At 34.5% G+C, this 20,348-nt stretch overlaps 1 protein-coding gene across 1 annotated transcript in view; it reads left to right on the top strand.

Moving 5' to 3' along the window:
* tacr1a (tachykinin receptor 1a) overlaps positions 1 to 20,348 on the top strand; it is a 167,233-nt gene that overhangs the window by 122,259 nt on the left and 24,626 nt on the right. Inside the window, exon 3 of the mRNA XM_030142516.1 lies at positions 13,690 to 13,840. Coding sequence (XP_029998376.1) covers positions 13,690 to 13,840 — 151 coding nt within the window. The remainder of the gene's footprint in view (positions 1 to 13,689; positions 13,841 to 20,348) is intronic.

The raw sequence follows: 20,348 nt of genomic DNA, 5'->3' as shown, positions 1-20,348 counted from the left end.
ATTATTTCTCGAAGCATTTAAATTTATTGGACATTTAGTGTAACAGAGGTCGTCACATTGTCCATTGTATTATGAAGTAAATTTATCAGAGACTTGGTGGTAAACACTGATGATTGGCTCACCTCGAATGACCAACTTCAATTTTACTCAATGCATCAGTCATTCAGACTCTTTCATAAACAAATTCACACTGCAGCGATCGCAATGCCATTTATAAATCCATTAAACCAGTGCACTAAACAGTGGGAATACTAATTTTTTCTAAACTTTTAATACAATTTGCCTGATTCTTGTGGTGAGTCTGATCGTACTTCCAACTCTGTGATTTTAGTGTGTCAAATGTTTGATGCAAATATATTCAATCTCCGCAGGTTTCAAGTTAACTTTTAAAGACCTTTTTAGGGCCATTAGACAGTCAGATGAAGAGCTGCTGGATGTCCAGACTAGCAGAAAAATACAATACAATCTAAATTACATGCAGTAAGTAAGAATTTAACTACATTCAAAGTGGGTATTCCATATTTGATCTCAGTGGCAATAACTGAACACAAGACGAATAAAATAATATTTTCCTTAAAAAAAAAAAAGTATTTAGACTATTACCATAATAATCCTTCCCATTCTGTGTGTGGTGGTGTATTTGCCTATGGAGACCCTACCCTCTTCCTGTTTTTTGTTTTTTTTTTTCTAATGACCCCACCCCCATGAAGGGGAGGTTCGGTTTGTTTCTTTCTTTCTTTTTTTGCTAACACTCTAGCAGCAAAATTATTGGTTGAATTCATACCAAATTGGGTTTATAGATTGCCAGTGACCCAGAATAGATTGGATTACATTTTGGGAACAGCAGGTCAAAGTTCAAATTTTTTATGAATTTTTAAATTCTTTTTTTTTTCCCATTTACTTGTAATGGGCAAAATTTCAAATGTCTGTAGCAGCAAAAGTATTGGTTGAATTCATAGCAAATTGGGTTTATAGATTGCCAGTGACCCAAAATAGGTGTCATTACATTTTGGGAAACATAAGTCAAAGTTAAAAAATTTTATGAATTTTTTTCTATCTTTTTTTCCCCCCATTTACTTATAAATGGGCAAAATTTCACATGTCTGTAGCAGCAAAACTGTCTGTTGAATTCATACTAAATTTTATTGTGGTTTATAGATTTCCAGTGACACAGAATAGATGTGGTTACATTTTGGGAAAAGTAGGTCAAAGTTAAAATTTTTTATGAATATTTTAAATCTTTTTTTTCCCCATTTACTTATAATGGGCGACATTTCAAATATCTGTAACAGCAAAACTATTGGTTGAATTCATTCAAAATTGAGTTTATAGATTGCCAGTGACCCAGCATAGATGTGGATACATTTTGGGAAAAGTAGGTGAAAGTTAAATTTTTTTAATGAATTGTTTAAATCTTTTTTCTTCTCCTATTTACTTAAAATGGGATAATATAACATACATTTCAAATGTCTATAAAAACATCCATTTTGTTTCAATTTACTTAAAAACTTGGTTCATATATAGAGGCAATTGATATGCTGATATCAGTACAAGCATTGACATGATGACATCAGCTGGATCAATGCAAAAATCAGCTTTAATACGTCTGAAGGGCGGGGTTTGTTGTGCCTTGCAACACTTGTTTTGTTTTTTTTCCCTTTTTCAATATGGCCACTATCGTTAAATCATCCGCACACTTTTTGCAGGAAAGTCTTTGGCAATTTTCAAAAAGCTACATTAAGAGGAGCACTTACATATCTTTTTTCTCCCATTTACTTATAATGGGCAAAATTTCAAATGTCTACAAAAGCATTAATTTTATTTCAATTTACTTCAGACTTTACACATATATAGAGGCAATTGATATGGTGATATCAGCACATGCATATGATGACATCAACTGGATCGATGCCAAAATAAGCTACAATACATGCAAGGGGCGGGGTTTGTTGCGCCTTGCACCACTTGTTTCCTCTTACCTTGTTGTGTTTGCAATGTTTCTGGGTGTCGCCCTTTCTGCAATGAGTTTGTAACTCCACCCAAGTGGGCAACATGCACAGGCAGAACCATATAAAAATGGAGCAACTTGCTGTCTCTTAGTGTGTGTAGTTCTGTCTGAATGAAAACTCACAGCAAAATCAGTCTGTTTATCCCATGTTGTCCAATTGGAGAGGAATGGCCACATTTAAACAGCTCTGTTTACAAGGGAGAAAATGTGACATATTTTGTCTTTAGTCATAGGTGGTTTATAATAAATAGATCAAATAACTGTGATGTCTCTTGTTAGTTTCTGAGCTGCCGTTTTTGAAGCCAGGAGTTTACTATTTGGCTGTCGTCATGGCAGCTCTTTCAACAAAAGGTCCAGAACTATAGGAGCCCGAGGGGTCAAGGGTGAGCTAATGATAGACGCTATCATAATGACTGGTAAAAAATGATCCTTAAGCATTGTGTAGTAAAGTAATTCCACAGTCATGTCTGTGGAACCTATTAACTATAACTACAGTGGAGCTGTCTGTCAGGAAAAAAATGGATTTTATTAATTAAGCAGAAACTCTTAAGGGTCCAGCTGGACAATTAAACTGTGACATGGCACATATTTAAAGTGAGATCTAATTAACAGACGAATAATTTAAAGAGGAACCAGATAGACCACTTACTAGAGATTACAGATAAAATGAATGAGACTGAAATGAGCTCTGGAAAAAAAATTAATTACTTTAAATATCTAGAGAAGGTCAGTGTACGTCTGTGGGAGCTGGGGCTTTTTGGAACTAAACCCAGTGGCCATCAGTGGTATTACAACTGTAAGATACTAAGATATAAGATATACCAGTGGTTCCCAACCTTTTTTGGCTCATGACCCCATTTTAACATACTAAATTTCTGGCGACCCCAGACATCCTGTTGTTTTTTTTGCCTTAATTAATTTGTTTTTGATCATGTAATAGATGCTGTACTATGTTGCAAATAAAGGTTAATTTTAGATGACATTTAGTCTATATCATGTATATTATTCTGGACGGAGGCAGAAAAGCCAGGTGTAGATTACTGCACAAAGGGAGAATTTTATTTTCCTTGGTCAGGATATGTACAGTCAGTCCAGCTTGGATTTACAAGGCTGACAATTAATACTGAACAAACAAGAACTCAAACTATGAATTATGAAAGAGCTGCAGCATCTGAAACTGACCACAATGAACATTTGACAGATAAACAGAACCACAGTGCTTCAGTTTCAGCTTCACAGTTTGTCATGTCTTTAATGTATTGGGATTGTCTCTGTCAACTCACCGTATATTTTTTATGAGTAAGTTTTTTAATTTTATTTTCATCAATTACAAGAAATTTCAGGCGACCCCATGTGAATTCCATGTGACCCCATGTGGGGTCCCGACCCCAAGGTTGAAAAACACTGAGATACACCTTTATTAGTCCCACTAGGGGAAATTCCACTACCACATTGACTTCATCTTTAAAAGTGAGACTGAAACTTATGCAAACACCCCAATACATTTTGAAGTCCAAAAACATATTTAAGACATTGTAATGCATTTTCAAGGTTTTAAATTCTGAAAAATTCTTGTATATTACATTATTTAAATTATCATATACAGGGCAATAACACAAACGTAACACCCATTTCTGTCTTCGGCACTGAACCCTTTAGCTTGTTGGTTTAGTCTGAATGTGCAGCTTTATTACATTCTTACTTTTTGGTACAGACAGAAACAGCAGTTGACTGTGTTGTGAGTTTTACTAAAGCAGAAAACAAAAAAGTCCAAAGCAATAAGGAGACACACATTTCACTATGAAGTTAATAAGATAAGGTCAGAGCTATGAGTGCATTTCTGTAATGGTGAAATAACTTCTATAACTATAGCATTTTTAGTAAAATGTCAATATTTTTGTAGATGGGTGCTTCTATGAAACTGGTCCCTAAAAACAGGACATGGGGCTAAAATTCAAACCAGATGTAGACTAATTTTATGAGGCAAGTTTGGAAGCAATTTGGGTCTGTTTTAAAAATAAATATTTACTGAGATAAAAGAGAAACGATTTTTCAGACAAAACACATTTTTATATTTTTTAATATTATTTTTTATACAAAAATCTGCATGTAACACGGTAAAAAGGACACGAAAATTACATGCTATTATTATTTTTTTTAATATCTCTTTAGTCTCTCACAGGTACATTTTGGGAATCGAACCAATTATGTAAGGCAGAGTGTTTCACAAAAATGACCACTGGTGCAAAATTATTCACAATTTATATGCGTTTAAATGGGCAGGTTCTGTATGTAATACAAGTGGACACGATGGGTTACATATAAAACATGGAATGAGACTGAGATTCATGAAAAACCCACATGTCTGAATTAGAAAAACCACTAGGATCAACAAATTTAACACAGTGTCTTTATTTATAGCAATATATAAGAGCATTTACAGCCACGTCTAATGCACTGACACCTAGGTAGCTTTGTCCCAATGTTGGCCCTATTTTTGGCCCCAATATTTTATTAAAAATTCATTAATTTTGGGATGGCTCAGAGCAAGAGTATGATTTTTTTTGTGCATTTATCTGAGGTCATCATTAGTTACATCCTAGGGAGAAATATGTCTACATTTTTCTTTTATTATTGGGTCTAAAAAGCTGGAAAAGTACCAGGTACCAAAATAAACCCAGTTTCATAGAAGCACCCAGGTTACAGCTGGTCTTTTCTACACCTAAAATCTAAAGAAAAGGGGAAAAATATGAACCAGAGACTTTTTTTTTCTCAGAAGGAAAATATCAGGATGCTACTGATTTACAACCATAGGGGTGTATTGGTGCTGCTGTGTGGAAGTACCCCTGCAAAAAATAAATAAATAAATAAAATGAAATAAAAAAATAAATATATAAATAATAAAATGACATGAAAATATCTGAATATTATAAAATTAAAATGTTTGATGAGGAAGACCAATAAACATTTCTTCTGTGTTGATGCAGTAAATACAGAAAAGGTGTGGAGGTTGGAGTCTGGGATGGTAGATGACATTGAGCATTTATGAGGAAAAAACAGTTCAAGATTCCTCTTGTGTGTTTTCCTTCTTCAATTTGAAAATACATGAACTGTGACTGAGAGTGGATCGAAAGTAGTTAGGAAGCAGTCACAGAGGTGGAAATAGAAACCTTAAAGTGCAAATAAATAATGGAAATGTCCAGCTGCTATCAGTCCAAATGTCAGAAAAAAATTCCTAAAAGTAGTAACTGAATATATTGGTTTGGCAACTAAGAAAATAAGGCAGGAAATAAACCATCACTCATATTCTCATAAATTCAAATCCTTGTGTAAGACTAAGAGGTGGAGGCCACTAAACAGATGTAACAGACTGAACTGGACTTGAACTTTGGTGCTGTCGGGTCAAGTGCTGTTGTTGTCATAACAAAATAAAAAATGTCCGATTTATCGTGACCTGCTACTTGGGTCAAACTGTTTTGGGCATGTTGCTTAACCCTCCGGTATCCCGTCCAGCAAGGCCCTTACTAAGCACCAAGTGTGCCTTTTTCGCACACTAGTGGAATAATGTCAAAAAAAACATTTCATACAGTTTGTTTTTATTCTTTTTTTCTATTTCATCAACTTGAGCCGTAAATAAAAATACCAAATACTCAATAACTGTCACATTTTTAACCCTTTAAATGCCGTGTTTGTAATGTAAACATACCATTTTTTTTTGGATGCAAAAAACACACAAAAACATTTTTTTTTCAATATACTACATAAAAAGTGGATCACATATTATTAGATTTTTTCATCCTGGCATATGTCAATGATTAACTCCAACATTGTTTAATTTGCATAATTATTTTTGTTGCTAGGTCAAATGTTCAAAAACACTAGCATCTGTCACCAAGTGTGCGTAAAATGCACAACTATAAATCAAACTATTAAATATTATATATTGATTATTTTTCTGCTCTAATTTGATTTTATTTTTGTAAATCCAGGTCAGCCCTAATCACACATATCAAATGGAAGAAATAGTGCGTTTTAGGCACACTTGGGAGACAGATGCTAGTCTGATAATTTTCTTTTGTTTACAATGTGCAAATTTTAGTTGGTGGCCAGAATTTTAAAGATCATGCAAAAATAAACAACTTTTGAATTCTAACCTTATTTAAATTGTGAAAAATAATATGAAGTTTTTTAAAACGAAGTGCAAAGTGTGCCTAAAAGGCGCATCTGGATACCAGAGGGTTAATTTTTTTGTCTTGTACTTTTTTTTTTGCAAATTGTGTACGCTATAAAAGTGCAAAATCATCAGTTAACAGCAGCAGAACGTTAAAAACATTGTTTATATTCAGGATTAATCCTTTGTTAAGGTTATTTCATCTCGGCAGCTCATGTATCAAATTTTCCCCAGTTCTCTTGTGGAAAATACGACATGAGGATGTGTTCATGTGCAATTTTTAAGTTCGTAACCAGTATTTACCATAATTCCCATAGCATGTGAAGGCAGTATTCGTTCCCTGTGCCACTGACATCAGGTTAATCATCTGCTTCGTGTTCATTCCTGAGTCCTGAAAGCATCTGTGTCTCATTGAGATGATCTGGCATCGCAGTGAAAATTAAAACAAGAAAATAAAAACTATTCTGATTGGCTCCAGGGTGCGGAAATTAGCCACCCGGGGTGAAACTTTAATACTCCAGTGAGAGCACAGACTCATGTCATCTACTTGGCAAAAGTTCTCAGAGCCACATACACACTATTTTTACATCACACCCAAGAATGAATTTATTCACACAGAAATTAATTAAATACAGTAAAAAAATAACTTGAATAAATGTTGACTTGAACCACAGAACACAGGATGAGTATTATATCATGACCATTTAAAGTTTTTTTTGTTTTTCTTTTTTGACACTTATTTTTTATTAGTCATTTTACCTTTTTTTTTTTTTTAACATAAAAAGAAAAAACAACAACAAAACAAACAACATTCGGCAATAAGTACTTGTTACTATTCAAAAGCAAAATTATCAATTGGCACAGTCATTCAGCATCAGTTAAGCTATACAAATTAAATCTGAGCAACAGATCTCACTGTGACAAGTTTTTCAGTCCAGGTTTTGCTAAACTTATTGTGCTTAACCTTCCTCTTGTGTTAGGGTGGACACCAACCAATTTTAGGTTTTAAAAGCATAAATGAACTACATAAAATTTGTGTATTGCATCAGTGCTTTTTGACTTTGTCATCAACCTCTATTTCAACAAAAGAATAAAACTTTTCTTTTTCACTAAATTATGAAATGCTCTAAAATTATGACCTTTGTGTTGTTAGGGTCAGTGTCGACCCAGTTATAAAAATATGAATTTAAAGCAATAATTAGAGCCAAAACTGAAATCATAAGTCAGCCAACACACTGTCAGCCAGCTCCTCTAACAATCATGTGAGCTTTTGGTAGTGATGGGTGGATCCATCCAAATATCGATAGTACTGATACTAAGTCGGTATAGGTATCAGATCGATACTAGCGTGGTGAGATTGATACTTGAGTTTCAGTTTTTCTCTTGTACGTATTGCTGTGGTTTTGTCAAACAGGCGACAGCCAGGTCACCAGAGACTCGCCGCTTCTGTCTTAGTGCGGAGCAGGTACACTTTCCTTCTCCTCCCCCCTCTTATGTTTCGATGTTGTGCTGTCACGTGACTCAGCAGCGCAAAGGTATAAAGTATAAGGTACAGATAATTTTGAATTAATTTTTGTATAGCAGTTTCTGAACACTACCTGAAAAAAATTATTTGTTTTCTCAAGATCATTTTGTCCACTTTAAGAAAAAAATCCCAGACATGACGAGGTATGGAGAAAAATTGTTTTGTTACTGTTCTATTGTTTCTGAAAAAAGACTTATTTTGATCATAAAGTTATTTTCTATTTACTTATAAACTTTGTCATGATTCTGTTCTGGGTTTTAACAATTTACTAATAAGAAAAGAAACATCACAAAACACTTAAAGGTCATGAAAAATTAATTGAAACTTAGCAATGTGATGATGCATCCACCTTGATTATTGAAACGTATTGTATTGGTATCAATATCGGCGACACTGGCCCTGTATTTACTTGGTATCGGATTGATACAAAAATACGCAGTATCACACACCACTAATGTGAGCTTTTGGGGATTCTCATTTTGCCTTGTTATCCAGTTTACTGGCACAAAAACTAAACAAATAAAGATGGGCATGTCCACACATGAGGTCAGTTCAGTGTAGAGGTGGTGACTGCAGAGTGCACATCAGGGGTATACTGACAAAAAAAGGCCCAGAGGCTAGGGATGGGAATCGTTAAGAATTTAACGATTCCGATTCCATTATCGATATTGCTTATCGATCAGATTCCTTATCGATTCTCTTATCGATTCTCTTTGGGTGAAGGAATAAAAGAGTAAAAACAGGTGTGTTTGCATTAGCTGTCTTTTATACTTCCATGTCTGCACAGAAAATATAACATATACAGTATGTACAAATAATAATAACAGATGACGCCGGGCCCGGTTCGGGGGGTGGGGGGGGCATACAGTGAAAGTGAAACTAAAGACGCTTTACTAATTCCTCTATTGCTGCATTTCTACTACATGGAACCGGTTCGACTCGGCTCGGCTTGTCTCCCGTTGTTGCGCACCTCATTTCCTTTCCCTTCTTACCTTCAGAAACTTGTATTTGGGGACTTACGACATTTGTTGCCCACACCGGAACCAGAACCGGCCCGGCGTTCCCTCTGCCGCTACATTCACAAGACTCCGCTAAGTAGCGTATCAAATACATGACATTCCCATAAATGATTCACATGCTGTGGACAAATGTTTGAGGATATTGGAGGGATTCCACCCTTTTGAAGACATGGAAGCTTTGACAGTGTTCCAGTGGACCTGGTGTCGTCTTTTTAGACCGTTTCTGCCTCAACGCCATGTTGGCTACGTTCTGACCAAAACAATGCAGCGTATGTGTGACATCATCGCGCATGCACAATGAAGCCGGAATCGATAAGCAGAACCGTTAAGCAGGCAGGCAAGTGATTCCAAGGAATCAAGCTACTGGGAACCGGTTCTCAAAAAGAACCGGTTCTCAATTCCCATCCTTACCAGAGGCTCACACCAAAAATATTAACATCAATATTTTCATGGATAAGGAAGCCTAACAAGGTAACCAAGAGATGAGAAACAAATTGGATGATAGATCATTGTTATTAGTGTATTTTACAGCTGATTTAAGACATGGGTCAAAACCAACTCATTAACATAAGAGATGGTAACAGAAAGCTAACACAAGAAGGTTCTGGTTTTCCATGGAATTTGAAGTGGGTCACCATCTTCACCTTCTATGGAGCAGCTGCCACAGGTCCAGGCCTTTTGGATGCGCTGTAGAAAACCCATTCTCATCATCAATACAACATTGAGGAGAAAAATTAATGCAACTCTGGACAGAAATAAACGTTTCAACATTGAAGTGATAGCTGTATTGACCAATCATTATTAATGGTCGAAATGTAGATTAACAATTACAGGTTAAAAACACATTTTGTAGAGCGATAATTGATTTCTCCTGTTTTTTTAATCTTCAGTATTGATGGTAGGAATCCCTATATCATGTTATCTGACAAATATCCAACCTCTTCTCTAATTAAATGTGCTTTTCAAATCAATGTTGTGACATTTATTGTGAAATTGTGTAAACACTGTGAATGTGTCTGCTAATCAAAGCTAAAGATGGTACAATAAAATATCGTGTGTGACTTTTTCTGGCCATTGAGTGTATTTTTGGAGCTTATTGTGTCATTTGTGGTGAAACTTTCATTTTAAAACTAACACAAATTAAAAGCTCAGTTAAATACTGGGTAGGGATATATATTAAATTTGTTGAGTCAAGTGAAGTTTTGATTTCCGAACATTATGAGGGGGAAAAAACTAAACATTGAGATTATTCCTTTGAAGAACTTTCTTGCTCAAGAAAAATGTTTGCTTCTTGCAATAAATTGTGTGTATTTTTCAATGACGCATTTTTGAGTTCATGTAGCCAGAAAACAATAATTAAAATTATTAACTGGAATAAATCCCACAAACAAATGTTGGAGGAACTGTGGTGTACTGGACGACCATGTCCAAATATTTTGGGACTAAATTAAGACCATTTTGGAAAAATATCAAAGAAATGGAAAATATTCTCACAACAGACTTTCTCATGGACCCTCTTATTTATTTATTTATTTATTTATAGATGTGTTTCCCCTCTACCTGCTTATTAAGGAATAATATATTACAGGAAAACATTGCATCCTGTGTTGATGATTGCAGGAAAATTGATTACTATTAATTAAATGAAACCAGCCTCTCCGATGACTGTAGAAAGTAAAGCATGTCTGCATCTTATATTTAAAAGGGAAGTGGACTCTGTTTTTGTGTGTGTGTGTTTGTGTGTCTCAGGCATCACACAAAATCCGAAAAGAGCTGACTGCTGCAGTTTGGCATACTTTTGTATTTTTGGTCAAGGAAGAGATTAGTGAAAACGGCAAGTTGATGGGACCAATATTTTGGGAGATATTAGTAATTCTGGAATGACCTTACACCTTCGCCTTACAATCCCATTGCTATGCCCTCAATCACGTTGCCTACACTTAAAACAATGGGGTAGTGTTACGTTTTGGTGGTGACTGCTGGACAAATGTGGTACAGCATGTGTGAATACGCAACAAATATCCGTGCTGGGGGACCAGGATGTTGCTCCTCAGGGTTGGAATGTGGATTTCAAAAACACCCCCAGTTTTTGCATCCCACCCTTAGTATTGAGGACGAAGTCCAGGAGGTGGAAGAGCTTTTCCCAAAAATCAGCTCTCCCCAGCATAAAAATGACCACATCTAGAACCCATGGGTCAACATGCTAGTAATGTTATATACATATGTGACTATTCAGTTCTGGGGCACCGATATGGGGGGGTAAACATGACAAATTCGTTGGGCCCATATTTGTGTGGGGGCCCATAGAACAGTGGAGGGGGTCGAGTGGATATAGAAGTTGTGAAAATGCCGTGTAAGAGCCGCTGTAGAAGAGATGTAGAAGATGGGAAAGCATGTTAAGTTTCGTTTTCATTATGGACCACACCCGCATGTACATACCTCACCCCCCACCCCACGGCACCCCACCCCAGACCAACAGATTGATAAGATAGTCAATTTCTGTAGGGTCCACAACGATTATGCTTTCATGGGGCCCATAACTGGTAGTGGCGCCCCTGATCCAGTTGCAGCTAAAAGTACCTGGTTTTTTGAGAACATGGACACTGACTATATTGGTTGTATCTCTTGTACTTTTACCTTTTCAGTTTGATTAAAATGATTAACATTGGTTATTCACATTTTTAGTTTGTTCTCTTTAGTATTGTAGTAGTATTTGTAGGATATTTTCTACCCCTATTCAGTATTACTTGACCAGTGGAGCCCAATCTCAAGATGATTTTCTTGTCTTATATGATGTTAATTACCTGGTAACATCATTGGCCGGTTGAACAAATCACAAATCACTGACAACATTTTTTTTTTTTTTTTTAATTTTGCATACAACAACAAATCAAACATTAGGACAAGCCAAGAAACAAATTGTGCAGGTGAGATCAGAAAACCCAGTGGGGCTTATAAAATTAATCTCACCTCATTACAGCATTAGCATCAAGAAAGACAATAGGAATAAAACAATAACATACAAAGTACAAGAAAAATATAAACAAAGAACAAGTGTTCAGAGAACACAAACCTCTGCCAAGCACCCTGAACAGTGTGCATGTGTGGATTGACTATTTCTTTTTAAATTAAACACCTTCAAGGTTGTTCCATACAGCAGAAAAAGTTGAAGCTTGGTACCAGTCATGTGTTTGTCAAATTATATGAAATTCCAATCAGTATTTGTTGAGTTATAATGAAAAATGTGTCATAAATGGAATTTTCAATGTTACATTGAAATGTCCACAGAGTCCACATTCCACAGTGGATGTGGACAGTTTCGTGCCAGATACAAGATATTGTTATAAGCTACGGCTGTATCAAATTGGAGGCTAATTGGAATTGTTCTGAATTTTTTATGAATTTTCGAAAATTGCTCAATGATGAGAGATAGGAAAATTGTAGATTTTGTGACCTTGCTGTGATCTTGAACTTTGGTCTACTTGGCCCAAAATTTAATGAGTTGGTCCCAGGGAATAAGCCTATCTGTGGGTACAATTTGGTAAAGATGGTTGTAATATTTTTCCCGTAAAGTTGCTAACAAACAAACTAACAAACACGCAAACAAACACACAAAGCAAAGTGATCACAATACCTCCTGGCAGAGGTAATAAAAGAAAAAGAGTATGTGTACGTGTGTGTAAGGGTGGGAGAGTGTGTGTATGAGGAATATTTAAATTTGTTGAATCAGATATGTCCTAAGCCTTTACTTAAACTAAGTGAAGTGGACTGAGATGTGATTTGAATATAACTGCTGGAACATTGATATTCTGTGATAGTTCTAATTAAATGGAAGTCCAGTAGTTGATACTTGAGTACATGTACATACTTCACATGACTGCACCCAGTTTTTAATGATTGTGTAAGAAGATATGATATGAGATTGTGGGGGTAGTAGAAGTTTTCCCCTTCCATTTCATTTGTATAATTTAATTAACCCTTTCATGATAGTGGTCAGTACAGTGGACAGTTATTCTACAGTTGTTCTATTGTATGTTCATGTGTTTTGTTGTCTTAGTTGCATATCAGACAACACAGTGGACACTTATGCATCGTCCCATACAGTGCATTTCAAACTGTTACTGTAACTTTGCTGTTCTTAATAAACCTGATCTGCACCAACATGTTTCAGTGTAAATCAATTGCTAATTGATATTAGACTGTAATTAACAGGGTTTTTTTTGCATATTATCTCCATGAAGTCAATAATAACTAGTATTAGAGTATGTTAAAATGTGAGAAAACGTCAGATTAGCAGCATTAAAAATGTTTTTATTGCATAGTTTCCATATCAGTAGTCGCTTTTCCATTGGACGTCTGCGCAAAACTTTGCTGATATTTACTAAATGTCGAAAAAACAGAAGTGTGTAATGTCAGATTTTCAGTTAAATCACAAATGGGATGATTTGTTTATTTATTATTGCGAGATGTTGTAGCATCCGTCAACATCCGTTTTTTTAATTGACCTGACTCTAGTTGTGAAAAAAGGTCTTTCCATTGTAGTTTTGCGTGATATACCATTTGCACTACGCCCAAAAAAAAACACCTCTTGCCATTGCAAAACTTTTAATCGACAAATGAGACTTTTGGCGAAATTGTCTTTTTCCCATTAGGTCAATTTTTATGTGCAAGTTAAATTTGCACAATTTGAGGGTCAATGGAAAAGCGACTACTTTCTGATATTAGGTTTTAAATACATGTTTCTTTGCTTCAAAAATTAAATGCATGGTGTCCGGCTGAGAGGACATTTTTGTAACTCCTAAAGAAAAAAAAAATGTTTGATTGCATTGTTTTTTTCATGCCTAAATAGGAATAAAAACACTCAGGAAAAATATCTTGGCTAAGGTTCTCATAATTCATGCATGAAAAGGTTAAGTTCTTTTTGACAGATGCAGTATATGAATGTGTCTGTGTTGTGTTGTTACAGGTACTATGTATGTGTGGCCATCCTCATCTACTTCCTTCCTCTGCTGGTGATGGGCTGTGCTTATCTGGTGGTGGGTCTGACACTGTGGGCCAGTGAGATCCCTGGAGACTCCTCTGACCGCTACAAGGAGCAGCTGACCGCTAAACGTAAAGTAAGATGCCCTTTAGATTGCTTGCCATGTTTTTTGTCGTCACATGTTATCGGATCGCTCTAACCTTCGGGGATACTTTAAGCCTGAGTGCATCGTCTGCATATTCCTCCGGTAATAACCCTCTGTCAGCGTGCCAGTTATCCCAAGCTCAGTGTGCTGTTTCTTTATTTTGCGATCAGAAACACCTCATAAAAAAGACTTGGTTTACCTTTTAGTCCTATTCATTAAATCCATAGTAACAATATGAATACTTTGAATTATAAAAACTGGTCTTTTGTTTTCGGTTTCACTAATTAAAGCAGAGGTTAGATTTTTGTCAGGTATCATTGACCCCGTTTACATTCACACCAATACTCCGATCATTATCCAATTTCGGGAGTTATCAGATTATTCAAGTGTGTAAACAGGATAATCTGATAGGCTTTATCTGATAACAGCAGTAATCTGATTATGAGAATTCAGATTAACATATCTAGATTTCTCCTCAATACTCTGATGTCTTCCTGCATGTATACAGGTTAATCTGATTACCTCTGCCAGGAGGTATTGTGATCACTTTGCTTTGTGTGTTTGTTTGTTTGCATGTTTGTTTGTTAGCAACTTTACGGGAAAAATATTACAGCCATCTTTACCAAATTTTACCCACAGATAGGCCTAGGCTCTGGGACCAACCCATTAAATTTGGGGCCAAGTAGGTTAAAGTTCAAGGTCACAGCAAGGTCACAAAATCTACAATTTTCCTATCTCTCATCATTGAGCAATTTTCGAAAATTCATAAAAAATTCTAAACAACTCCGATTAGCCTCCAATTTGATACACCCGTAGCTTATAACAATATCTTGTATGTGGCACAAAATTGTCCACATCCACTGTGGAATGTGGACTCTGTGGACATTTCAATTTAACATTGAAAATCCCATTTACAACACATTTTTCATTATAACTCAACAAATATTGATTGGAATTGAATATAATTTGACATACACATGACTGGTACCAAGCTTCAACTTTTTCTGCTGTGTGGAACAACCTTGAAGCTGTTTAATTTAAAAAGAAATAGTCGATCCACACATGCACACCATTTAGGGTGCTTGGCGGAGGTTTGCGTTCTCTGAACACTTGTTTCTTTTTTTCTTTTACATCTGCACATGTGTAAAAAAAAAAAAAAAAAAAAAAAAAATCTATGAACAGAAGTTACACAGCAACAACATGAGCCTAAGGAAAAAGGTAAACAAATGTGGCACATAGCAGAAAAAAAGTTGGCAAAGACTCACTTCCGGAGTAAAGATAAAACAAATTTCATGCTACAACAAATGAAAACTCTTAAAATCCTCCTTCCTCCATCTGGTTGACAGGAAGAAATACAGCAATGGCAAAACATTCCAAACGTTGTCCTTTAGAATGTCCGAGACAAGACTGGATGTTTTGAAAATAACAGGAAATGTACATCTTGCATCATAACATACATACATACTCCAAAATAAATCAAATAATGGACTGAAACATGTAAGCCAGGGTTTTTTGATCATCACATTTCTGAAGTGCATGTAAACGCGTCACACCTGAATATCGTATTACTCCCAGTTATCGCATTTTTATGGTCATGTAAACGGGCCCAGTATTGCCAGCAAAGCTAAAATTCAAGAAACTGGAGAAATCAATTATGGCCTCACAGAAACATTTTTAACATGTAAGGGAGCATCTTACATTTAATCATGTTAATATTTTAAATGCTGACTTGTATCTTGTAGTTATGTTCTCTATCTGTAAATAAATGATAAATGTATGTACCTTTTCTGAGCAGAAATATTTTTTTAAAATGCCGTTACATTTGTGGATTTTGGAATAATAATCAAGCAGTATATATACACATTTTCTATTTTTAGTCCATTAAATGAGCTATATGTAATATTTCTACTTTCAAACATTGACCTTAACCCATAAAGACCCAAACAGCAACTGGTGACCAAAACCATCTACTGATCTAAAATATTTAATAACTTCTGAACCACTAAACCTATCAATAGGTTGACAGAATTGGTGTAAAATGCAGTTTGTCATCTTTTCATGGTCATCACATATTTAGACGTTCAGAGGCTCCATAGTGAATGTGGAAACACTGCCATCGTCTACAACAGGGGTGTCAAACATGCGGCCCAGGGGCCAAATGTGGCCCGCCAAAGGGTCCAATTCGGTCCCTGGGATGTTTTTGCCAAGTGCAAAAATTCCACAGTCTTGAATTGAATAAAGCAAAAAAAATTTTTAGCTTGAATTAAGGAAAAAATCTTGAATTAAGCCAAAAAAAAATCTTTAATTAAGTCAAAAAAAAAATCTTCAATTAAGCCAAAAAAAATCTTCAATTAAGCCAAAAAAAAAAACTTCAATTAAGCCAAAAAAACCCTCAAATTTAGCAAAAAATCTTGAGTAAAGCAAAAAAAAAAATAAAAAAAATCTTCAATTAAGTAAAAAAAAAAAAAAAAATCTTCAATTCAGCCAAAAAAAAAAAAAAAAAAAAAAAAAAATTCTTCAATTAAGTAAAAAAAATCTTCAATTAAGCCAAACAAAGTCTAGAATTAACAACTTACATTTTTTTTCTTTGTTTTAATGCAAAAAATAACATTAAATTATGAAAATATTTACATTTACAAACTATCCTGTAACAATAAAATGTGAATAACCTGAACAAATATGAACAACCTGAAATGTCTAAAGAAAATTAAGCACAAATTTAAGTTTTTCTTCCTGTTCCTCAGTGTTTAGTGTCTTTGTAGATCTGATTCATAATGCACATGGAGAAATGATAACTTGAGGCAGAATATTGTTAAAATTGCACTAAATTTTCTACGTTTTTTAATTTAAATTTCAGTTTTTTTTTTTTTTTGTTTTTTTTTTTTATTGTTTTGTTTTTGGGATAGTTTATAAAAGTAAGCATTTTCATAATTTAATGGGGGTTTTTTTACACTAAAAGACAAAAATTTGGAGTTGTCATTATTTATAGGTTATTATGTTATTTTTCTGACCCGCTTCAGATCAAATTTAGCTGAATATGGCCCCTGAACTAAAATGCATTTGACACCCCTGGTCTACAACATTGATTCAACAGTAAAACCCATGGAGTTGGATCAATGACAGTGGATGGACACACTGATTTTTATGTTTAGTTATTGATATATTTCTGAAAAAGTCACTTTTTCTTCCCTTTTCTCTGTTTCTGATATGATAACCCTCAACTTTAATCTAAGCATCTATGAACATCTACATGATCGGTAAATTAAATACAAGAAAATACATGGTTTTCATTGAAAACACACCAAATACAGATGATAGTATTATGACAAATGGTGATAAATCATTTAAGAAAGGTGAAATCTAGAGGAAAAATTGTATCTGGGACCTACCACCAAAGGAACACTGGGTCTTTATGTGTTAAATTATCATTAGAGTGTTTTAAATCACCACTGGACACAGCTTTAAATGAAAAGAATGGAGTTTGATGATGAAATGGCAGCGTTTCTTCTGCACAGTGAGTTTGATTATGAGGCTTATGAAGGTATAAGTCATTATGGGATGTAATTATCTTTGGAACTGTCACAGTTTAGTCTGAACCAAGGATCAACAAACAGCAACTTAGCAAACAGATCTAAAAAACAAAGCGATAATATCAACAGCCAATGCAGCACACAGAGATAATAGCAGTGTTATTTTGGCTGACTGAAAATAAGTAGCTATGAGTTTTAGTTTGAAGAAGAAAACTTGATGATACCATAATACAGATGTGTGTAAACAATGAGCTTTATACTTCACTCCTGTCCTCAAACTGCTCCAGAGCGCAGCAGCTAGGCTTCTCTTTGGTTTTAACAGACGACATCACCCGTATCCTGGCTTCACTTCATTAGCTTCCTGGAATTCAACTTTCTCTAAAATTGAATGGTCAAAAGCATGGACATTACTGTATAAATACTGTATTACAAACAAAATTAGAATTTTACATCTCAAAATTTTAATAACATATATCCCTCCAACACTATTTTGTCTCGATTCTATGATGTGGAAGAAATATGTAACTTTTGTCATTCTGAATCTGAAACTACTCTACACTTATTCTTTTTATGTGAACATTCTTCTAATTTCTGGTCCAAAATTGAAAAATATATAATTTCTAAAAGTAACAATAAAATATATATTTTAAACATGATATTAATGATTTAGAATTTATTGTAAATTTGTTCATATTATTTGGAAAATTTCATATACATAAAAACAAATATACTAAAACACACCCAAATTTTAAAATCTTCCTATTGGAATTTGAAAATTATATTAAATCTTTAGAATTTATTTATAATAAAAAAAAGCTCTAACACCTTGGCTGTTTATAAACAATTATTTAATACTGACTGAACTCTCTGTTGCACTTATTTATTTACATTTGTCAGATTTGTTATTTGTATTGATTTATTTACTTTTTTATACTATTATTTATATATTATACTTCGTGTCTTTAAATCTATGCATTATTTTCTTAAACTTATATGTTTAAATGGTTTTTCCCTTTTGACATCTTGTTTGTTTAAATGTTTGTAATGTATACTCACATGTTTTCAATAAAGTTGGGGGGAAAAAAAAAATCATTAGCTTCCTGTGTATTTTAGAATTGATTTTAAGATTTTACTGATTACTTTTAAAACCTGAATAGGCCTGGCCCCTAGCTATATAGCTGACATGCTGGTTAATTATGAACCAGTACGCAGCCTTAGATCCTCAGGCGGAGAGCTTTGGACTTCGACTTTGGAACAACCTGCCTGAGGAGATAAGGCTAGCGGAATCAGTGACATCTTTTAAATCACTTCTTAAAACACATTTGTATAGACTTGCCTTTATGTGATATTTGTCCCTTTTTAATTTTGTCCTGTTTGGTTATTAATTTATATTCTCATACATGATGTTTGTTTTATCTCACTCCATTTTTGCATTGATTTGACAGCATCATGTTACGTTATCCCTGCCCTCTTTACTCCGATTCACTCAATTTATTTGGAGTGTCATGTTTTTGCGTTTGCTGTACATATCTCTTTTATTGTGTTGTTTTCTGTTTTAGTGTCTTTGCTTGCATCTTGTATCCTGCTGTTGTGCCCTTCTGTTTTGTCTGTCAAAGCACTTTGTAAACTTAATTTTTAAAGGTGCTATATAAATTTATTATTATTATTATTATTATTATTATTATTATTATCATTATTATTATTATTATTATTATTATTATTATTATTATTATTATTATTATTACTACTACTACAGTGGTCAACAACAAATTTATTGTTCAAGTTTTTTGAGCTGATTTAGGATAATTTTGGTGTGCTGAATCCAAAAATCACATTAATTTTGCTCAATCAGGTCAACTTTCTGAACTATGCTACATATTGGCTTTTTAACATTTTTGCTTACATTTATGGGCATTTTCACATCATATGATACAAAATTCTTTCATATTTCTCGCAATAAACGAGTTCTGAAGATTTTACTTTTGCCAATTTATGATTAATGGTTTTTTTATTATTACAGGTGAATGAAATGGCTTTGACTAGAAGATCTTGCAAAAATAAGCCTGACGTATTCTGCTACATCTGCGGTGAATACACCATTGTACCTAACAGGAATCCTGTTAGAAAATGATTTTTTTTTTCTCTTAAAACCTATTTTGGGTGAGAACTATATAAAAAATCAACTGATAAAGTCACAAAAATGTAATCAATTTTTTGAGAAGATCAAATTTTTCAAAATCAAATTAGCAAAAAAACCTGACCTGATTGAGAAAAACAGATGTCATTTTTGGATTAAGCGGTGCAAAATGGTCCTAATTCAGTTGAAAAAACCTAGACAACTTGCAAAAAGAATTTTTTTGTAACCCAGTGTTATTGTTGTTGTTGTTGTTATAATTTATTCAGTTGGTGATACAGTCTGTGAATACATAGTGCTGATTCCTAGGTGGTTTTGGTCCTAATTGTGTTCTGATACACAACTTCCTCATGCTGTTGAACATTTGGAATATCAATACCCTTTAATTTCTGTTTCTGAAAATGTGTTAAAAAAAAAGATAAAGCACGTCATTTAGCTTTAATTCATTGCTAGTAATTGATCACATGAGGCATATGATGACAAAGTAAAACAGAAGTGCATAAAAAAATCACATATTCTCAATATTTTACAGACATAATTTCCCCAGTCATGTTTTCTGAAGCTCTTGTCTCATTAAGACGGGCTCCCCTCTGGTTCTCATCCTGTTCTCTGATCATCTCGTCTTTGATGGTTGTCCAGCCCACCTGTTGTTAGATCTGTCTGTTCCTTCTCCGTTCATGCTTTCAGCTCTAATTCTCAACCTGTTTGTGTTCCGTTTGTCCTCTCTCATTGACCATGCATGTCAGGTGTTTAGATGCAGTAAATCCTAATAGAGATGCCTGCAGAGACTTGTTTCCCCGCCCTCAAAGCAAAGTCCCATGTGGCTTCACTGCGA

This window comes from Sphaeramia orbicularis, chromosome 9 (genome assembly GCF_902148855.1).
Source record: "Sphaeramia orbicularis chromosome 9, fSphaOr1.1, whole genome shotgun sequence".
NCBI classification, from domain to species: domain Eukaryota; kingdom Metazoa; phylum Chordata; class Actinopteri; order Kurtiformes; family Apogonidae; genus Sphaeramia; species Sphaeramia orbicularis.
The sequence above is the reverse complement of the archived record's forward strand: the minus strand, read 5'-3'. Positions and strand labels throughout refer to the sequence as shown.